The sequence below is a fragment of the Ochotona curzoniae genome, unplaced genomic scaffold (genome assembly GCF_017591425.1).
Source record: "Ochotona curzoniae isolate NIBS_2020 unplaced genomic scaffold, NIBS_Ocur_1.0 contig_3819, whole genome shotgun sequence".
NCBI lineage: Eukaryota > Metazoa > Chordata > Mammalia > Lagomorpha > Ochotonidae > Ochotona > Ochotona curzoniae.
The window spans coordinates 1,886,818-1,906,717 of NW_024466004.1; the positions used below are offsets into that span (position 1 = coordinate 1,886,818).

The 19,900-nt window shown below is 60.5% G+C and overlaps 1 protein-coding gene across 1 annotated transcript; it reads right to left on the reverse strand.

Moving 5' to 3' along the window:
• Nucleotides 1–564: 564 nt before the first annotated feature.
• TEAD3 (TEA domain transcription factor 3) lies at nt 565–19,822 on the reverse strand. Its single transcript, XM_040983040.1, has 15 exons — nt 19,764–19,822; nt 18,872–18,960; nt 18,465–18,779; nt 10,707–10,958; nt 9,248–9,312; nt 5,845–5,907; nt 4,942–4,953; nt 4,092–4,229; nt 3,923–3,972; nt 3,470–3,531; nt 1,885–2,018; nt 1,600–1,773; nt 1,338–1,478; nt 1,094–1,246; nt 565–971 (listed from the first exon to the last, which is right to left on the reverse strand). Exons 1-15 carry the CDS (start codon nt 19,820–19,822, stop codon nt 858–860), a joined length of 1,821 nt encoding a protein of 606 aa, XP_040838974.1. The 3' UTR covers nt 565–857.
• Between the last annotated feature and the right edge of the window lie 78 nt (nt 19,823–19,900).

Below are 19,900 nucleotides of genomic sequence, written 5' to 3' on the forward strand. Positions count from 1 at the left end.
CAGCCTGACTTAAAAAATACACAAAAATATAATATACATTATAAAACCTAGGTGGGGCTTGGAAGTGGCCTGAGCGATATGCAAACTGTGAGGGCCTTGGGGGGGGTTGGGTGGGGCACAGTACTTCATATGAGATAAATATCCAGAGGTGGCTGGTGGCAAGGGCTGGGAAACGTGGGAAAGGCCAGGAGGGAGCAGGGACCTTCCAGGGTTCAGCAACCCCAAGTCTGGCCGAGAAGAGTATCAACTGCTTGCACCTCACTGCAGGCTGGGGCCTGTCCTTGCACAGTGGCTCTTGGGGTGGGGAGCACCCAATAAGTTGAGTAGCTGCTGTAGAGCCCCCCTGCCACATAGGGGTGCTCTCCAGGCCCTTGGTGAGGCACCACACCCTGCCACAGGGAGGTAGTGTAAGACAGGGCTCTGTCGCTCCCCCTGGGGGCCTTAATGGACCCAAGCTTGCTGCAGGTTCTGAGGACAGCACCCTGAGGGGGACAGGGAAGGAGGGACCCCTCCTCATCCTGACCCCACCTTGCCATTCCTTCCCATTGCGCACCCCTAGGGTGGCCAATAGTCACTCCTGCAGGAGCCCAGAAGAGTCCTTCATCCCCAGCCCTCTGAAGTCATTCCAAGTTGAGCAGAGCTGTGTGGCAGTGGGCTTGCTGCCCATGGCAGAGCCTCCCTCCTCTTCTCCCACTTTAAAGCGCAGAACAGTGGCAGGGAGTGTGTGTGCTGGGCTTGGGTGGGGAGGCCGCCTGCGTCCTGAGCCTGAGGCTTCATGGGTGGATGGATGAATCCTCGATCCTGGGACCCCCCAGGGGTGCCAGTCCTGCATCCTTGTGATGGGCCCTGAGGGAACCCTAGTCTTTAACAAGCTTGTAGACGTGGTGCTGGGCCCCGTGCTCGCTGGTGGAGACTTCGAAGACAAAAGCAATGACTAGCAGGGTCTCCTGGGAGTCCCGGCTTGTGACCACCTGGAAGGCGGGCAGGAAGAGTTACAGTCAGGCGAACAGGGCTAGGGGACAGTGGCTGGTCCATATTCCAGTCTGGTCTCTCCCGGAAACCCGCCCCCAGGCCCGCTGCCCGCCTGCCGCACCTGCAAGATGGTGAAGTTCTCCAGGACGCTGTTCATCATATACTTCTCTGGCAGGTGCTTGAGCTTGTGGATGAAGTTGATCATGTACTCGCACATGGGCGACCGGTGGATGCGGTACACGAAACGCCCATTCTCCAACCTGGCATACTCGGTCTGCAGACAGCCACAGAGGAGCTGCCCTTTAAGCCTGGAACTTGCCCACTCCTCCTGGCCCTGCCACACCACCCTGGAGGCCCCCACTCACCTCCACCTTCTCCACCACCTGCTTGCCGAAGGAGCACACCTTGGTGGAGACGCTGATGGTCATGCTGTCGGCAGAGCTGTACTGGGAGCTGACCCCATAGAAGGCGCCGGGGCCCTCCTGGATGGTGCTGTTGAGGTCCGCCTGTGGGGGAGGAGGGCCTGTGAGGTCCCCGCCCCAGCACCTGCACACCCTACCCAAGGTCCCCAGCCTGGGCTGTCGTGAGAAGGTGGCCTGGTGAAAGGGCTGGTGGTGGGCGGCTTACCCAGAATTTGACGAGGAAGAAGGCATTGGGGGGCCCTTTTTCATAGAGCTCCTTCAGGCCTCCCTTCTTCTCAGGGAACTTGTCATAAATCTGTCGCACATCCACGGCCTCCAGGGGCGGGTCTGAGAAGGCGGGGTTGGTCTGGCCGATGTGCACAAACAGGTGTTTGCTGTACTGTGGGGAGGGGGACCCAGATGGGGTCAGGAGAGCAGGCCAGAGCCCCACCCAGTGGCCCTAAGCTGCAGTGGCACAAAGCCTCACCCCCACCCCCACAAAACACGTTACCGTGTCAGGGTCTTGCTGCACCTCCATGAAGGCTGAGTATTCGAGGAGCCGTAGCCGGGAGGAGGCGATGGTACGGTCCTGCCACACAGGCACAGAGGCAGCAGCCGGGGGCAGTGGGGCCAGGGGCTCGTAACCTGGCAGGGAGATGGAGCCTGGTGTGCACATGCGCAGGCTCTGGTTCTGCCCTATTCCATCCTAGCCCTTGTGCACATTGTGTAGGGACTTAGGTTCAATTTTGAGTCCCCTCCAGCTGTGCTTGCACAGTGAACAACCTGTATAACTGCCAGCGCTGGTCTCAATGGTAATCTTCAGGGACATTTTCCCAGGTTGAACATTGTGGTACAGAAGGTTAAGTGGCTGGCTGAGACATTCACAACCCATGCAGGAGTTGCCAGTTCTAGCCCGTTATCTGTGCTTCTGATTTGGCTTCCTGTTAATGTGCCTGGGAAGCAGCAGAGGATGACTCAAGTACTTAGATTCCTGCCACCCACCCCGTTCCTGATTCAGCTTAGCCTAGGCCTGGCTGTCACCAGAATTTGGCAAGTGATCAAATGGAAGACCTCTCTCTGTTGTTCTGCCTTATATACTTATATAACATATAATATAAATGATTTAGGGCCCAGAGCAGTAGTCTAGTGGCTAAATCCTCACCTGACATCAACCAGGATCCCATGTGGATGGCAGTTTGTATCCCGGCTGCTCAACTTCCCAATCAGCTCCCAGCTTATGACCTGGGAAAGCAGTCGAGGATGGCCCAAAGCCTTGGGACCCTGCACCCACGTGGGAGACCTGGAAGAAGCTCTGGCTCCTGGCTTTGGATCAGCTCAGCTCTGACTGTTATGGCCAGCTGGGGAGTGAACCAGTGGATGGAAGATTTTTCTGTTTCTCCTTCTCTCAGTATATCTGCCATTCCAGTAAAAAAAAAAAAAAAAAAAAAAAAACCCAAAACCAAAACAAAACCTTAAAAATATATATGTGTGTGATTTATTTTTATCAGCAAGGCATATTTACAGAGAGAAGGAGAGAGATCTCCCATTCACTGGTTCACTTCCTAAGTGGCTGCAATGACCATAGCTGAACTGATCTGAAGCCAAGCAGGAGCTGCTTCTCGGTCTCCCACGCAGGTGCAGGGTGCCAAGGCTTTGGGCCATTCTCTACTGCTTTCCCAGGCCACAAGCAGGGAGCTGGATGGCAAGTGAAGCAGCTAGGATATGAACTGGTGTTTATATGGAATCCCAGTGCTTGAGGGGGAAGATTGGCCTGTTGAGCCACCTGTGACACAGATTAATAGGAATACAGAACTCAGGAAGGAAGCAAAAAAGGAAAACAATGATTCCCAGAATCCCACCACTCAGAGAGGCCTTTTAAGGTTTCAGGGCACTTCCTACAGCAAGGCCATTTCTGACTCACAGAGCTATGAATGTGCTACACCCATAGTGGTGCATGGGCTGTGCAGGGTTCTGGAAGCCACACGGTGCAAGGTTAGAGGTGGTTCTAGGCCAGTCCCACCCCTCACCCCTGTTCTTACACACGCGCGCACACACACAGCTGCCCACTACCCCTCTCCTCTGACCGGGACACTTACTGCTGAGTGTTGGTGGCAGGGGTGGCTGGATGGGGTAGGCTGGCTGTGCAAAGGGCTTGATGCTGCAGACAGAGGCAGAGCAGGGTCAGAGGGCACTCCTTCTCCATCATCCGGGACCCCGGTGCATGGTCCCCATACCGCATACCAGCAGCTGCCTGCACAGTTCCACCTCCAGGAAAAGCTGCTGTGTCTCACAGGTGATATACAAATGGCATGTGTATACCACCCCGTCCCACTCCTCAGGGCACTGGGCCTGGGCCTCGTCTTGGAACTGAAGAAAAACGCAGCATCCAGGCCTGCCTGTAACATTACCTGAGGCACCGAGTGAGACACCCACACTCCTCCTGGGTCCCCTTCTCCTTGCTCTCCCCCGCTCTGCCTTGGAATATCAGCCTGGCTCAGCAGATGCCAGAACCTGGCTGAAAAGGGAGGAAGAATGAGCACCGTACTTACTCCTGAGAGGGTCCAGGCTGCTGTCCCAGGAGAGGGGGGCTGCTCCAGAACTGCAAGGGTGGGACAAGCCAGGGCCGTCAGTGTGCAGGAACCCAGCAGGCACACCCCCACCACAGTGACCTCCCACCTCGCCGCCGCCACCACCATGGCTACAGTCAGGCCCCTGTACCCGTGAGGAAGTGGAGAAGACGGCCTGGGGCAGAGGGGAGGGGGGGCTGAACTTGTTCTGCAGGACACTGGCGGAGACGATCTGGGCAGAGGACATGGACGCCATGCTCTGGAGGGCTTTGTCCTTGGAGACCTGGTCCTGGAGAAGAAGGGTGATGTGAGGCCAGGGGGTTCCAGGTTCTGGGGGTCCCAGACTGGACATTACCCCACTCACAGCAGAACCCAGTGTGCACAGGATTAACCCTAAACAAATCTCCCACACTCTTTGTTCTGGGTTAGGGTGGATCCAATGGCCCAGCCAGCATCAGAGAGGCCGAGGCCCGGGGCCCACACCTGTGCTGTGAGCCCCTCGGGATCTGGAGCACACACAGCTCTGGGAACTGACGAGTTCCCTTCATTTACATATATTATATATAGGGGCAGGTGCAGGCTGCACACTCAACAGGTTGAGCTGTACCTTGGGACTCTGGCATTCCATGTTGGAGTGCTGGTTTGAGTCCCTGCTTTCCCCCTTCAGATCCAGCTGGCTCCTTGTTAACCTGCTGGGAGGCGAGGCCAAGGGCTAAAGGACTTGGCTTCCTGCCACCCTCGCGGCGGGCCTAGAGTGCCTGACCCCTGGCTCCAGCCTGGTCCAGCCCTGACTTACTGCAGGCACTTGGGGAGTAAACCAGCAGCCGGAAGGGCTCACCCTCCCTCTCTTGTCACTCTGCCTTTCAAATAAATCTTAAAGTTTTAAAATAAACCAATAAAATTAAAAAGGTGCTTGCAAACTGTGAAAGCTGATTTCACAACCCTGTGTGACGCAGAGGCCCTCTCCTTGCCCTCCCTCCGGGGTGGGAAGTACTACTCACCAGGTTCATGGCCTGTGAAAAGAGAGGGAGGAGGATTCATCAGTGGGGCGGGGGACAGGGCTTCCGGCCTCCTGCCACCACTCCCACCCGGCTCCAGGCACGCCCACCTAGGGAACCTGAGGAAGCTTAGAGGCAGCTGTGGGCCAGCACCCCGCCCCCCCCCGAAGGGGCTGCCTACTCTGGGGCGTTGCCCTGGATGGTGGGCTACACTGGGGTGCTCAGGGGTCGCCTCTGTTCTCCGGTCCCGTGCTTGGGCAGTAGGGGAACGGGCGCTATGCCCCAACAAGGGACATGGCGAGAGATCAGGGCCGTCACATCCTCATCTGCCACAGCAGACACAGACACATGGGCTTGTCACAGCATGCCCCCCCCAACCTGCTCACAGCCCACTGGCCAGCACCCAGAAGCCCCTCGCCCTGCCTGCTAGAAGTCCCTGTGCAGTTGGCAAGCAGCGTTTAGGAGGAAAAGAAAAAAGAAAGCGTAGACAGGCAGAGGTGGGCCTTTTGGGGACGCTCAGACATCCTTCTACTACTAGGCTGGCAGCCCCCTGGTTCCTGCTGCCGCTTGCACTGTCCCCCTGACGGCATCTCAGCCCCAGGCCTGGGGCCAGAGAGGAGCTGGACCCAGTGGCAGGAGCCTCCCCACCCCCTACCTTCAGCTTGGACTGAATCTCCCGAGATTTCCGCCTGGCTAGAACCTGCAGGTGGCTAGAGACCTGCAGAGAAAGAGAGAGAAGAGAGAGAGAGAGAGCAGAGAGAATGGCAGGAGAGGCCAGGAAAGAGCTCCAGTCGCAGAGGAGGCAGAGTGGGGGCCCAGAGCGGCCCAGCCTGCAGACAACAGCAGAGGTGCTGTGGGGAAGGGCCCGAGGCGGGGCTGGACGCCCCGGGCACGTGCCCAACGTACCTTGATGCCAACCTGGTATTCGCGCACTTTCTTCCGAGCTAGAACCTGTATGTGGCTGGACACCTAGGGGCCGGCCCACGCCCCGCCAAAGAGGAAAACACAGACAGTGAGGAGGCACGCGTGGGGGCCGCGGGCACGGCGCACCCCAGCCCTCTGCTGCGCACAGCACCTGGCCAGGAGGGCGCCCGAGGACTGAAAGTCGGCCTGAGCTCTGCTAGCCAAACTACATGCCCGGGCACAGAGCTGGCCCTGGCCCAAGGACAGGAGTCTTTCCACCCGCTTCCTGTCCCCTTGGGAAGATAGGGCCGCCTCTTCTGACTGGCAATTTCAGGGATGTGGACTCTAACCAGCCAGTCATGGGCAACATGCACTTGCTGGCCAAGCTCTCCCCTGTGCACCACTGCCCAAGTTCCTTTCAACAGTCACTGGCCTAGATAAGCAGGCCTGCTCCTACTGCTGCTACATAGCAAACAGTGTCTCCCTGACACACCTGCGGACCCTCCACTCTACTATGGATGCACATGACAGGGACAGGGACACACGTTTGGACTCAAGAGGCACTTTCCTTGCAACCATCTCCTGGCACACCTGGGCTAAGCCCACTGTATATAGGCATGCCCCTGGTCTGGGGCACTGACTGGCACACAGACCCTTCCTTGCTGTGGGGGCTCTGACCCAGTGCATCTAAGAGCCTCATGGGTCCCTGCTTCCCCAGCAGTTTCCAGAATCCCTGGATCCTCTCGACTACAGCCCACAAAGAACACTCTCTTTTTCTTCTCCATCACAGCTTGGAAGCCAATGTTGTGTGAGGCTGGGCAGCCCTGAGGCCCTTTGGTTAGAGTGTAGGAAGGTGCTGCAAAATGACCGATGATATCACAGTGACATCAGAGATACTTCTAAGCACGCATGCCTCTGTGCTCCACGTCACACAGATGGGTTCAAATGCCCTTTATAGCCAACATCACGCACATGGTACGGACACATCCACTGTCCCTGACTTATAGGCGACAGAACTACTGAAGCATGAAGAGGGAAGGCAAGGCAGGCATGTCACACAGCCCGTGCGAGAGCTCGGACTCAGAGCCAGGTGGCCTTGGCTCAGAACCCCTTGAGGCTTCACCACCCAGCCACGCCAGCACCATGTGTCAGATACTTGAAGTCGGCGGGGATTTAGCTCCCAAGGGATCTGCTAGCAGCTTTGTCAGTACGGAGACACGTACTTGTTACAAACTGCTGCAGGGGTCTGGAAACAGCTCACGCTCTCTTTCTTTGCAAAAGTAAAATAAAAACTACCCCAGAGGTTGGTGCTTTGGTACAGTGGGTAAAGCTACTACCTACTTGCCAGCATCCTATATGGATACCTTTTAGGGTCCTAGCTGCTCCACTTCCCATCCAGTTTCCTGCTAATGACCTAGAAAACAGTGGAAGATAGCCTACATCCTTAGAACCCAGCACCCACATGGGAGACCTGGCTCCCAGGTTCAGGCCAGGTTCAGCTCTGACCATTGTGGCTATTTGGGCTGAACCAATATGAAAGTTGTCTCTCTTTCTCACTCTTTCTCTCTCTCTAATTCTGCCCTTCAAATCAATTGATCAATCTTTAAAAACCAAACCAAACATATGTTGTCGGTTACTCTGTATAATACATGGTGACTCCTCACAGCCATTGAACAGAGTACATAGAAGGAGTATTAAATATAAAATCCAGGATGTGAGGAAAGAACAGCTAGGAGAGCCTCATCCCAGCAAAATGGTCAAAATCAGTGTTTTTTCACATTCTGAACTTGCTGACAGCCGGCCTGGAAAAACTCATCATCTGGGATGCCTGCACAATGCTGCATGTGGAGTTAAGAGCCTGCTGAGGGCTGGCACTGTGGCTGGCTGGCAGCCCATCCAACCGCTGCTTCACTTCTCATCCAGCTTCCTGCTCATGTACCTGGGAAAGCAGTGGACGGCCCAAGGGCTTGGGCTCCTGCCACCCACGTAGGAGATCTGGGTGGAAGTTCTGACTCCTGGCTTCAGCCTGGCCCAGTCCCAGCCATGTGGTCATTTGGAAAGTGAACCAGTGGATGGAAGATCTCGCTCTTTCTCTAATTCTGCCTCACAAATAAACAAAAATAAATCTGAAAATAAGAAGATGGACTCGCCCCAGGCCTCAGTTCAAAGTGACAAAGCTTAATGATTACTTTGACAAGCAGGTCTCTGTGACCAGGGAGAGCTCCCCTCTGGAACAGCAGCCACAGCAGCGGTTCCTAGCCAGCCTCTTGGTCTTATTGACTCACCAAAAGCCCATGGAACCAAGGCTAGGCTGCAGTTCAGGTGGAATCTTCCAAGAAGCTCATGAAAAATGTGCATTACAAAAACACTAGGCATGGGTTTCTTATGGCATGGAACCCATGGACCAGTGTTGCTGGACCACTCTCTGGACCAGTGTTCCTGGCCACCAGGCCCCAGGGGACAGGATGCCGGGTGGGGCCACCCCCTTGATGTTTCTCTCCCTGTTGCCTGAAGCTCAGAGGTGGGGAGACGGGGTTTTGAAGATGAAGCCCAGGCTGGGCAAGGGAGGGGTAACTGAGGCTCCTACACGGGAGGGCAGGCAGACATTAGGCAGGGGCGTGAGCAGGTCACACCTGCCCTGTGCACAGTCACAGAGAGAAGTGGGGAGGGCAGAGGGCCAGCACTGATCTCTGTTCCCTCGCCCAGCCTCCCTCCTGCCCGCCGCCCACCAGTACCCCTCTAGGCTTCTAGCACCCTTTCCAGGATGGGAAACTGTCATCCCCTAGTGTGCCCAGTTCACCTTCACCTTCACCTGGCCCTTTTAGTTGCCTGCCCACCACCTCCACTCCCAGTATAGTACCCTTCTGATTGGGGGCACCCTCCTGCTGCTCCTGCTGCTCCTGCTGCCTGGAGCAGGGGAACTTGTCCCCTAGGGCTCTTGTAGCAGGGCCTCCACCCCTCAGCCCTATCCACTCACCTCTGCAGCCCTGGCTCTTTCCTGCCCCATGGGTTGGGTCCTGCCAGCCAAGTAGCTTTGAGGTAACTAACTTCCCTGGGTCATGATTTCCTTCTGTGCAACATGAGGATAATGACCTCAAAGGTGGATCTGCTCCCTTCCTTCAGCCTGGCAGACTCCCAACTTCTTAAAGACACCTCTGCTGGGAAGCCTTCCCAGCCTCCCCTGGCTTAGACTCTTGTATCTTGTTGGACCGTGCCCTGCTGCTCAGCCAGGCCTCCCTCCTCTGTACTTGTTCTCCATCTTGCTGGTTAACCAGTAAACCACCTGGGTCAGGCTTCCTGGGCAGAGTACCTGGGTCCCTGGCAGCTCTGAGGAGGGCAGTGGGGCAGCACGGCAGCTGAAAGGGCTGTGTGGGCAGAGGGGCTTCAACACAAACTGTCTCCCTACCTGCTTTCTCGTCCGAGTCTTCCCTGTCCTCAGTTTGATGTAGCGTGCGATCAGCTCATTTCGACCTACATTGTGGGAGGAGAGAAAAAACACAAAAAGTGGGCAAGGGAGGAGCTGGGGCTAGAGACACGCCCCTCCCTGCAGGAAACCCTGCAAGCAGGGTGGCAGAAAGCGGCAGCAGAGTCGGGGACCCAGGGGTACACAGAAGAGGGGGAAAGAAGGGCAGGACACTTGACAGGCCACCCTGTAGACAGACTGGGGCTGCAGGTTGCAGGACACTGGGCCCACCAGGGTCCAGGAAGACATCCCTTGCCCCCTGCACACCAATGAGACATGGACTGGGCTCCTGCTATGCAAGGAGACCCTGGAAGAAAGGTGTGGACAGCCTCCAGCGTGCCTCCTACGCTGACAGTCTGTGTCAAGATGTGTCACTGTGACCTTGCCTGTCACCCCATGTCACCGTCACCAGTTACCAGTGTCTGCTGCCCTGGGAGCCTGGGGCCAGGGGCTCCAGTCTGAACCATGCCTGAGGACCCAGCTCTGCAGGTACTGGGGCATGCAAACATGTAGCTGGGTTTCTGTCCACCTCTACCCCCAATTCAGGCTCCCTGTCCCCCAACTCCATGGTCTCCCCAGAACAGCCACATTCCCCAAATTCCTCTCCTATGACAGAACCAGCCAAGTTACTCCTCCAATCCCCCCCAACCCGTCCCCCCCGCCCCGCCCCCCCCCGCCCGCCGTGGACCCTGCCCTGCTGGGCCCCTCTCCCCCTTCCTCCACCCTGTCTAAAAATACCCCATGGGGCTGCCCCAGCCATTGGCACAGCAGTTGAGGGGGGCAGGTTCCCCTGCCCTCCTGAACATCTGCCTGCCCCCATCCCCCACCCCAAGTGGGCTCTAATGCTAAGAGCCAGCCCCTGGGGTCTCCACACCCGCTAAGGTCCTGGCTGCTGACAGGGTGGGCCTCCATCAGCCTGGCACTGCTGGGAAGACCTGGGGTACAGGATAGCAGGAACCAGCCTCAAGGTCAAGTCATCTCCAAAGTGCAAATCTGTCCACCCTCTGAGGGGCACCCTGCCCAAAAGGTGACTGTGTGACCTGCCAAGCCTTGCCCCTGGCCATCCTCCCTCACCTCCTTCCCCCCAGGGCAGGGACCCTCTTCCAGGCTTGGAGCAGACTGGACTGACTGACCCAGTTTCCTGGGCCCACTGAGTCACTCAGGCCAGCTCGGGGAGGAGCAGGCGGGCACGGGTGGGGGTGCAGATTGCACTGGATGGGGGTGGGGGGGCAGCCTTGTTTATGAGGAGGATCCGGACACACAGGCTCACACGCCCAGACTCGCCCCGTGGCGGGCTGGCGGCCTCCAGGTCTTCACCAAACCGGTTGGGTGAGGGGCTGGAGAGCAGGGGGAAGGGCGGGGAGGCCAGTGCAGTGTCCCCGCGTGCCTCCCGCGCACGCACCGTACATCTTGCCCTCGTCCGACAGGATGATCTTGCGCCTGCCACAGGGCGGGTAGATGGCCAGGGCCTCCTGGAAGCTCTGCTCGATGTCCGGGCTCCACACGCCCTCGGCATCGTTGTCCAGGCCCTTGTCCAGGCCCTCGGGCCCATCCTCCCGGGCCTCGCCGGGGCTGCTGCTGGCGTTCCAGCTGTTGGACGCTATTGTGCTGGTTGCTCCGGGCTCTGGGCCTGAGCCCACTGGGCTGCCTGAGCCTATGAGGGGTGACACAGAGGATGTTAAGAGCCTGGGGGTTCCCCGCCCCCGATTCTAGTTATTCTCCCATCCCATGCCCATCCAAGGGACAGGTGCTCCAGGTTGAGATGGAGGGAAGATAGGGCGTGGTTTATTCAGAGCAGTGTGACCTTAGACAAGTTTCTTCAGCTCTCTGAAAAATTAGAAGGTCTGTCTCTTTGAGGTCATGAGGGCTAAGATTTAAATGGCCACAGCCACAGCCCCTGGCATAGGACCAGAGGTGACCAATGGCAGGATTAACAGAGCCTAGCATCTCATGCTGGTTTGTTCTTCTCCATGCCATCAGGAAGCAAGCCGAGGGATGCCCAGAGGAGCCAGGAAAGAAGCAGCAGCAATGGCAGGGGCTCCCCCAGGAGTGCTCAGCCCCTCCTTCCAGCTGCCGGGTCCCCAGTAGGAAACTGCCCCAGTCTCAAGAGCCAGGTGTGGCTTCACCTTCCCCTGGATAAGCCATTGTGGAGAACCCTGACTGGGCAGAGTGGACTTAGGAGTTCCTGCAAGAAGGGAGGGCTGGCTGGCGATGGAGCAGCTGAGAAAAAGTGCCCGGTCAATAGCTTCTCAGTACAGCAGCTCCTCCACCCCACTTTCGGTGCCAGCACCTCCAGGCCCCGCAGCAGTAGTCTAAAATGCCTGAATGGCTGCCCCTACCTTGGCCCACACAGTGGATGGGCCTGGCTCTGTAAACTTGAGTTCCCTGACTGTCTCTGCCAGGCCAGGCAGGGGTTACTAATCCAGCACACATCCACACGCAGCCTGTGCCCCCAACACACTCACCCCAGCGCCCCCTACAGCAATACCCCCAGCCCCATTCTCAGTGTCCATCAGGACCCTGGGGGATGGCTAGACCCTGAAACTATTGGGAGAGGTGCAGGGTGGACAGGCGGGGGCTGTCACACCTGCAGGGAGTCCTGTTGGGTACGTAGGGTTGGGTTCCTGGGGAATGCCAGCTTCCTTGGGAGGGCCTTAGGGACAGGAGAGGGTACTGGGAGGGCCTAATCTCAGGTGTGGAGTTAGATTTCGCATCCCTACTACTAATACTTGCCCCGTGGCTGGTTCAGAGCCTGTGTCTGTACTGCCTCATTTTATCCTCGCAGTAACCCCACGGGCAAACGCTATTTCCACTTTACAAACACAGCAAGGAAACAGCTTGCCAAGGATACACAGTGTGCAGGGCTAGAGATGAATTCTGGACCTAGGGAGTCTGGCTTCAGTCTGTGACCCAAGAGGGACAAGGCAAGGCTGGGGTGGGGGTTGGAAGGAACTGGGGTGAATGGAGGCCTGGCTGCGAGGGCAACTACAGGGTGTCCAGACCCCTGCACCACAGCACACGGCACACCAGGGCCCTCCTCCTGAGACCCCTGCGGAGTCTCTCCCATGGCCCGTACTCAGTCTGGTGGGGAACTCTGGCACTGGACAATGTTGTGGGGGTAGAGGCTCGCCAGGTACCCATGGGACACTGCCAAGGGGCTGTCAGAAGGGGAGGAAAAGAAAGAAGAGCTGTGATGGGCTAAGACCACTCCCCTCCAGCCGGGCCCAGCGCCTGGGGGGGGCCTGGCAGCCCAGAAGACAACTTGCCTGCCTCCCCCGTAGCAGCACCCCCCCTCCGGGTGATGTCAGCCCCGCCCCGCCCCCCGCGGGAGCACTGTGGCCAAATATGGCGAACGCTGCTGCGCTTGGGAGCTGGGACAGAGAGGGGGGGCAGGGCGGGCGGCCCCTGGCTGGGACCGCTGGCAGCTGCTGAGGGGGAGGGGAGGCGGGGGCGGCCCACGGGTCAGGTCAGGGAGACTAGCGGGACCACCGTGCCTCTTGCTGGCTCCTAGGCACACGCCAGACCCACTGTCTAGAACAGTGGTGCCCACTGATGTGGCAGGCAGGTGGCACCCCCAATCCACAGCTGTGTATGGGTGTACACATGTGCAAATGTGTGTGTCTGTGTGTGCTTTGCACCCTCATGCAAGGCACACAGGTGGGCAGAGGCAGGCAGATAGCAGGCCCAGGGTCCCTGTGTGCAACCTCCACACAGCCTGGGCAGAAAAGAAAGGTCAGCTCTGCTGGGGATGAGGGCAAGCTCGCCCCACCCTCGCTAGATGCAGCCCCAGGTAGGGTGGGTACGGGTTCTCTGACAAGTGTGGGGCTCACCGTGAGCAAGCAGGAGGGTTTGAGGAGGGGTCAGGAAGGCAGCCAGGCAGGTGGAGAGGGCCAGGTTGCTGAGCCTCACCTGGCTGGGAGGAAGGAGTGGTGCAGCCAGTGGCCACAGAGCAGGCTATGGGAGAGAAGGCTGGCCTGGGATGGCAGGGGAGCGTGTGTGAAGTGGAAAGGCAAGACCACCAAGCCGGGGCTGGTGGGAGAGTCACTCAGAGGCTGGGGAGGTGGGTTGTGCCAGGGCCAGAGCAGGATAGAGGGAGACCAACCACACTCAGTCTGGGATGCCACGCTGGACTGGGGAAGAGAACAGAGAATGAATGCCTTCACGAGATCCAGAGACCCAGAGCTCTGAGCAGGGCCACAGGGACAGAAAAGAAAGGCCAATAAACTCAGACAGGACAGGCCCCAGCCAAGGAGGGGTGGCCAGGAAACCAGAGGCCAGAGCAGACCCAGCCAGAGGGAGTGACAAGGCTTGCGGGGGAGGGGGCGCATAGCTAGGACAGGAGTCAGCAGTCTGTCCCCCTGTCCCCCAGGCCCCTTGCTCTATACCTCACAGCCAGGCCCCCTGACCCCCTGCAAACCCACTCTCCTGGTGGGTTCTCTTCCTGCACCTCCATCTGACCAGCCCCACCTGCTTTCCCCATCCCCTGGCTGGGCCCTTTGGGGCTCACAATGTGCCTCACGGTGGGGGCAGGGAAAGGATGGGGGTTAGAAGGCTGGGTGAGCAGGCTTTGGGGCTTTCTGGGAGATAAGGGGCATGCTGCTGCCCACTCCCCAGCCCTGGGGCCAGATCTGCCGGAAGAACTGGCCAGACAGCTCCAGGGAGGAGGCCAGAGTCAGGGCAGCTGCTGAGGCCTGGACCCCTACCCCCATCACCCTGCACCAGGTCTCCAGGCCTCTTCAGGTGAGGAAGGAGGGTCAGACGGTCTGAGCTCCACAGCAGTGCTGCCCTGCTGGGGGGGGGGAGCCGGGACTAGGTGGGCTCCTCCCCACGGGAGCCCAGGCCTTGCTGGGTCTAGCAGGCAGCAGCTCTGGGAACTCCGGTCTCCAAGGGCTCTCCCTGAATGTGTTTGATGTCCTCTCTCAGAGAAGACTGGCCAAATCAGCAGTCCTCCCCGCCCCCCGCCCCCGCTGAGTGCCCCTGCTTGCCCAGGCCAGGCTGCACTACCCTCGACTCCCTCCACCCAGACCAGGGGGGCTGGGGATGGGAGGGCAGCAGAATAAGGCTCTCCACCCCCTCCCCGCTCCGCCCCCACCGCAGGCCAGCTGTTCTCCAGCTGCCAGAGGCTCCCACCCTACAAGTGGCTGGGGCTCTGCCTGGGACCCGGCTGGGGTAGAGGAGGGGAGGAGAGGGGGAGGCGTTAGCCATTCCCCCTTCCAGCCTGAGGACCCCAGAGGGACCGTGCCAAGTGAGCCACACCCCACCAGGCTGGGGAGGACTCTGCTCCCTGCAGTGGGGGCTTGAATCTTCCAGGAGGAAGCAATTTGCAGAGGCCAGGAGGAGGGAGTGGGGGCTGTCTCCTCCTTCTCCTCCCCCTCCCAGCCCGCCCGGTTTATTAATGTGCTTCTAATTTGGGAATCAAGACTGGGGGGCCCTCCTCTCCCACCACATGGGACAGGATGGCTTCTCAGGGTTTCCTTCCCTGCTCGGCGTTATCATGTCTGATGTAGAGAAGGGGCCCAGCTCCCAGACCCCCCACCTCATCTCCTCCTGGGACACCCCTCACCTACTCCTCCTTCCAGGGAGCTGGGGTGGGGTGGGGTGGGGAGTCTCAGGTAGCCAATGGAAAACAGGCTAAGGAAGTGGGGGGAGCGTCAGCTGCAGGTTTCCCAGCTCTCAATCATCCTGCCTTGCCCCTGGTCACCCCAGAAGCTGTCACCCTAAGAAGCTGTGTCCCTGGCGAAGACCAGCTGCTTGGTGCCGTTCCTCTTCAGCTCACAGTCATAACCTCACAACCACATCTGGAAGCTGCACTCCGCTCTTTTTCCAAAGATGGACCATGTTAGCCATTTTTACGGGCACAATTCAGTGGCATTAATCATTCTCCCAGCCTTCACGGTTACCTTTTCTAGAGTATTCCATGTCGTCACGTGCACTGGCGCCCAGGCCCTGTCTGGCACAGCTGCCCAGGGTGTCACCCACACACCACGCTCAGACAGTGACCACCCAAGCAGCCGTCTTGGGCCTTCCCTACGGTGTGGCCCTCACACAGAGCCCCCCACACCGGGTGGCTTCTGACACACAGCTGCCGTGACTTCTTCCTGACACACGTGCCCCTGTGTCCGGGGACACGGTCCGCCCGCATGTCGTGCCATGGTGAGCGGATCTTGTCATTTCACTTGTCACAGAGACAGACCTGTCATGAACTCGTCACACACACACAGGTCACATACACCACAGGATCAAGACACACACACACACGCACATCAGCACACAACGGTGGAACTGTTTATACCACCGGACACATCCTGTGTCACCAGGAGACACACGTGTGCAGTAACACACCGCAATGCTGGTGGCACACGCTGTGTGTCACAGCGACTCACACCTGTCTCAGCAGCACCCCCTCCTTGGCCTTCCCTGTTGTCCCCACACCCTTCCTCCACCCCCAGCCCCATGGTCCCCCTCATGCTCCCGTTGGCAGAGCTGCGCTCCTATTTCCCTCTATCGCTTCCTGTCCTCTCCGCTCTGGCAGGGAGCACAGGAAACAATCAGCACTCTAGGAAACCCCGAGGCCTGGGCTCTGGGGATGCCTCCCCAGCCACAGAGGGAGGTAGATGGGCAGGGGAGCCGGGCCCCAGGCCACGGAGGGAGGTAGAGTCCACACTCCTCTACCGCCTGCCCGGAGTGGGCCGCAGGCAGCTGTGGACAACGACCTCAGCTGGCAGGAGGGGCAGGCAAAGCCGTGGGGGGGGGAGGGGGGAGTGCCATGTGACCCACAACCCTCCCCAGCTTTGGCTGGGGGAGCTGCTGTTGCCCAGAGGCCCCCTGGGAGGCCTGGGCTTCTCAAGACCACCCCAGGGACCTACTATTTCTGCTGTCACAGGGAGCACCTCCCCGCTCCCTCCTAGGAAGCTGCAGCACTATGCCATGAGGGCTCCCAGCTCTCTGGGGCCTGGGACCACCAGCTCCCTGTCTCTGCTCGCCAAGCACTGACCCCTCTGCTCCTCCCTTCCAGAGCCCTGAGCTGGGGAGCCTGACAGCCTGGACCTCTACTCACCTACCACACAGAGCCCCTGGTGTGGGGGTGTCCCAGGAGAGGCTGGCAGTAGGACAGATACACAGACCATCTAAGTGGCCACTGCACAAGAGTCACCCCTGGGTCCTGCTGCCACATGAACAGCCATGTTCCCCCAGCGGCCCCAGGCCTCCCCATCCTTTGACACCTGCTTTCGGCAGCCTCTTCCGCCACATCCATCTGCTTTAGCCTGTCTTCAATCACCCCTGCCTCCTTCCCTGGGTCACCCCCGGATCCACCACCCACTCACCTCTCCAGAACACACTGCCTTTGGAGACAGAATCTCTGGGAGGCACTCAGAGATCCGGGGCCTGAGAAGTCATGTACTCCAAGCAGGGAGACTCTGAGATGGCCCGGCTTGACAGAGGACCAGACAGGAACACAGCCCTAATCCCCTGCCCTTCTCTGCTTGCTCTCCCTCCCTGTCCCAGCACCAGGGTCTGCAAACCCCAAGGCAGGGGGGGTGGAAGCACAGGACTACACACACACACACACACACACACACAAATGCAGCTCCCTCCTGCCAACCAACCACTGACCAATCCACTCAGCCATTCCCCAGCCCAAATGCACTCATTAGCATTAATTACGGTGCTCTCCCTAGGATGAGTGGAGGAAAGCAGGGGAACTGGAGACTCCTTTTGGATCCCGGCCCCTCTCTGAGGAGAGCCATCCATCCTGAAGCTACACTAACCAGAAAACCTATTCCTGAAGGAGACACCTGCTGCCCAGCCTTGGAAGAGCGGGGCAGGGACCCAGAAGAATAGGAAACCACATTCTTGCTTCTTCTTCTTCTTTTTTTTTTTTTTTTGGTAGGGGGATTAGGTCTAGGGGAGGGGGTCTTAGAGCAGGAGGCTGCAGGAGTTTGGAAGGGAGAGACATATAATTCCCTTCCCGCCACCCCCACCTCATGGACAGCAGAACTGTTCCTCTTTGCCCCAGGCTGCCCCCAGCATCCGGCCTAGCACCGAGGTTGGACGTGTGTTCCCAGAGCCGGCCGCAGCAGGCCCTGCTTACAGGCACCAGCCCCTCTGCGCCGTGTCCAGCCCCCACCCTCAGCCCCTGCCTCCTGGGCTGCAAGTCCAGGCCTGACACGGTTCTGCCTTTACCTGGAGAGCAAGGTGAGACACGGAAGGAAGGCAGGAGCCCCTGAAACACCCTCCCCAAAGGCTGCCTGCCCCCCACCCCACTTGGTCTAGACCTGCTCCGGCAGAGGGGGCAGAGTGGGGTCTCCATGACACTGTCCCCGGGGCCTGGCTGGCAAACAGAGGCAACGCAGTCTCCAATTCTCCCTCCCAGGCAGGAATAGAGGGTAGGACAGACAATGGAGGGGTCTGGAGTGGGCCTGGGAGTTGAGCCTCCTTCTAACTCTCTGAAGTTCAATCTGGACCCTGAGGACGTCGTGGGGCGTGGGTATAGGGGGAACCAAAACCCCAAAGCAGCCCTCTCCCGGAACTAGGCGCCCTGGAACCCCACTCGGAGGCAAGCGGCAGAGGCAGGGGGAAACCCAAGCCCCTGACTCTCGGAGGGGCACACACCCAGGGCACCCAACTTTACTTTTAGGCACCCTCCAGCCACCCAGCGCCGCCGCGGGACAGAGCGCGCAGGAACCGGCCTGGGCGCAGGCAGCCGGGCCCGAGGCCTGCGTGGAGCTGGGGCCCGGCGGGCTCCAGGAGTCCAAAGGGCGGCGGAGACCGGGACTGGGCGCCCCGGATGCGAGCTCCGGGCTGCCAGGCCCCGGCCAGCCCTGTGCCCCCACAGCCCGCACCCCTGGCGCGGCACGGTGGCGCCGGGGCATGGCACTGGGGGGACACGATCATCTGGCTTCCCTAACCTCCCCCGATCCACTCGTCCCGGGCGCGGGGCGGAGGGGTGGGGGGGGAGACGGACGGTGGGGAGGCGGGGCTTCCCGGAGAGTTCGTCTCCCCCTTTGCCTCCCAAACTTCCCGGCACCCACATCTGGGGCTCGCGTTCTGGCTGGACAATAGCTCGGGGATCCGGCCCCTCTCGAGAGCCCCCCATGCAGACCGACCAACCCACTCCCTCTCGCCAACAGGGCCTCCTGCCGGCGTCCGCCGGGCTTACCTGGTCCGAGCTCGGGGGGGCGCTCCGGCCGGGCCGCTCCGCCGGGCCCGAGAGGGGCTGAGGGAGGCGGGCCGGGGAAGGGGGGTCGTGGGGAGGGGGCCGGCCGGAATGTGCGGAATGAGCCGGGCTGGAGCGGGAGGCGCCGGGCGCGGAGGAGGGAGCGAGCGGGACGGAAAGTTTGTGTTGAGGAGCCGGGGCGGGGGGTGGGGGTTGCGGGAGAGGAGGCGGGGCGCGCGCGCGCGGGGGGCCGGGCCTTGGCCGGGAAGGCGGAGCCGCTCGGGGGGCCGCCCACTCCCTCGACCGCGGGACCCCGGGCTCCGGGCGGACCGGGCCCGGCCGGGACACCCCCTGCTTGCCTCCCGCCACAGCCACGCACCCCACCTAGCCTCGGCGCCCCGAGCCCCTACCACACCACTCCAAGCACTGAGCGGACACTTCGAGGCTCCGGCCCGGGGCGGGGTCCAGGGCGGAGCTCCCGCCTGGCGGGCCGGGCTGCCTGCGGTGCGGGGGCCGCGGGTGCCGCGTCACGAGCACCCCGGCGGAACCCTAGTGCACGGGCCGCCTCGGGGCTTGCCTGTCCCCCACCCCTCGCCACGTCCCGAGCTGCCCAGGCGGAGCGCCCCCTCTCGCTCGCCCGGCCGCCCGCCCGCCGCCCCCCAACTCCCGGGGGCCCCCCCAAGCCCGGCTCCGCCCTTGACGGCTGCGCCCGGCCTGCCCGGACCCGGTTTGTCTGGTTCTCCCCGAGAGGCTTGTTTCTCGAATTTCTGTCTGTCGCTCTCTTCCCGGACCTCCAGGGCCCTCCCTCTCAGCCCGGCTTCTTGGGGGCCCCAGCCGCGAGGGGGCGGGGGACAGGGGAGCAGGCGCGGCCCGACGCCGTGCGCCCGCCCGAGGCTCGGTGGGACCCGCGACGGGCGCGCCCGGGGCCTGGGCGGGAAGGTGGCGCGGAGCCGCCCCGGGATCTCGGCGCGCCCGCGCCCTCAGGAACCCCTCACTGCTCTCAGCCAGGAGCTCGGCTTTATTGGGGGACGCGGGCGTCTTGCCCTGGCCCGGTCACCCAGGCTCCCCTCCCACCAGCCCGTCCCGACTCCTCGGCCTCGTGTTGTCCAGGAGTAAGGGTGCGGAGGGGGAGGCGGGTTAAGACAACACCGACTACTGCTCCCGACAGGAAGTGACTGGGGCGCGGCGCAGGCGGACTCTGCGGCCAGATGTGCTGTGGCCACTCCAGATGTTCTTCGTCTCTGTCCGGGGAGACGGCCCGAGCCCCTCCTGCCGGGGGTTGTGCCAGGCTGGGGCGAGGACCGGAGGTCGCCAGGAGGCAGGGAGGGCTCAGCCCCCCTGGCCGAGGAGGGGTCTCCCATCGAGGCTGCAGTTGCAGGGGCCGTATGGGACTTCCCTTGAACCGGATCCCTCTCTCGCGCTGGCGGCTGGCGGGCCGG

Bases quoted from the DNA above. Each gene is read 5' to 3' on its own strand.
- TEAD3 (XM_040983040.1), bottom strand. From the start codon at position 19,822: ATGGGAGACCCCTCCTCGGCCAGGGGGGCTGAGCCCTCCCTGCCTCCT. The intron at 10,959-18,464 runs GTAAGCCCGGCG...CACCCCTCATAG, and splicing joins CCCCCCCGAGCTCGGACCAG to GCTCAGGCAGCCCAGTGGGC. The intron at 9,313-10,706 runs GTGCGTGCGCGG...CCCACAATGTAG, and splicing joins GGACGAGGGCAAGATGTACG to GTCGAAATGAGCTGATCGCA.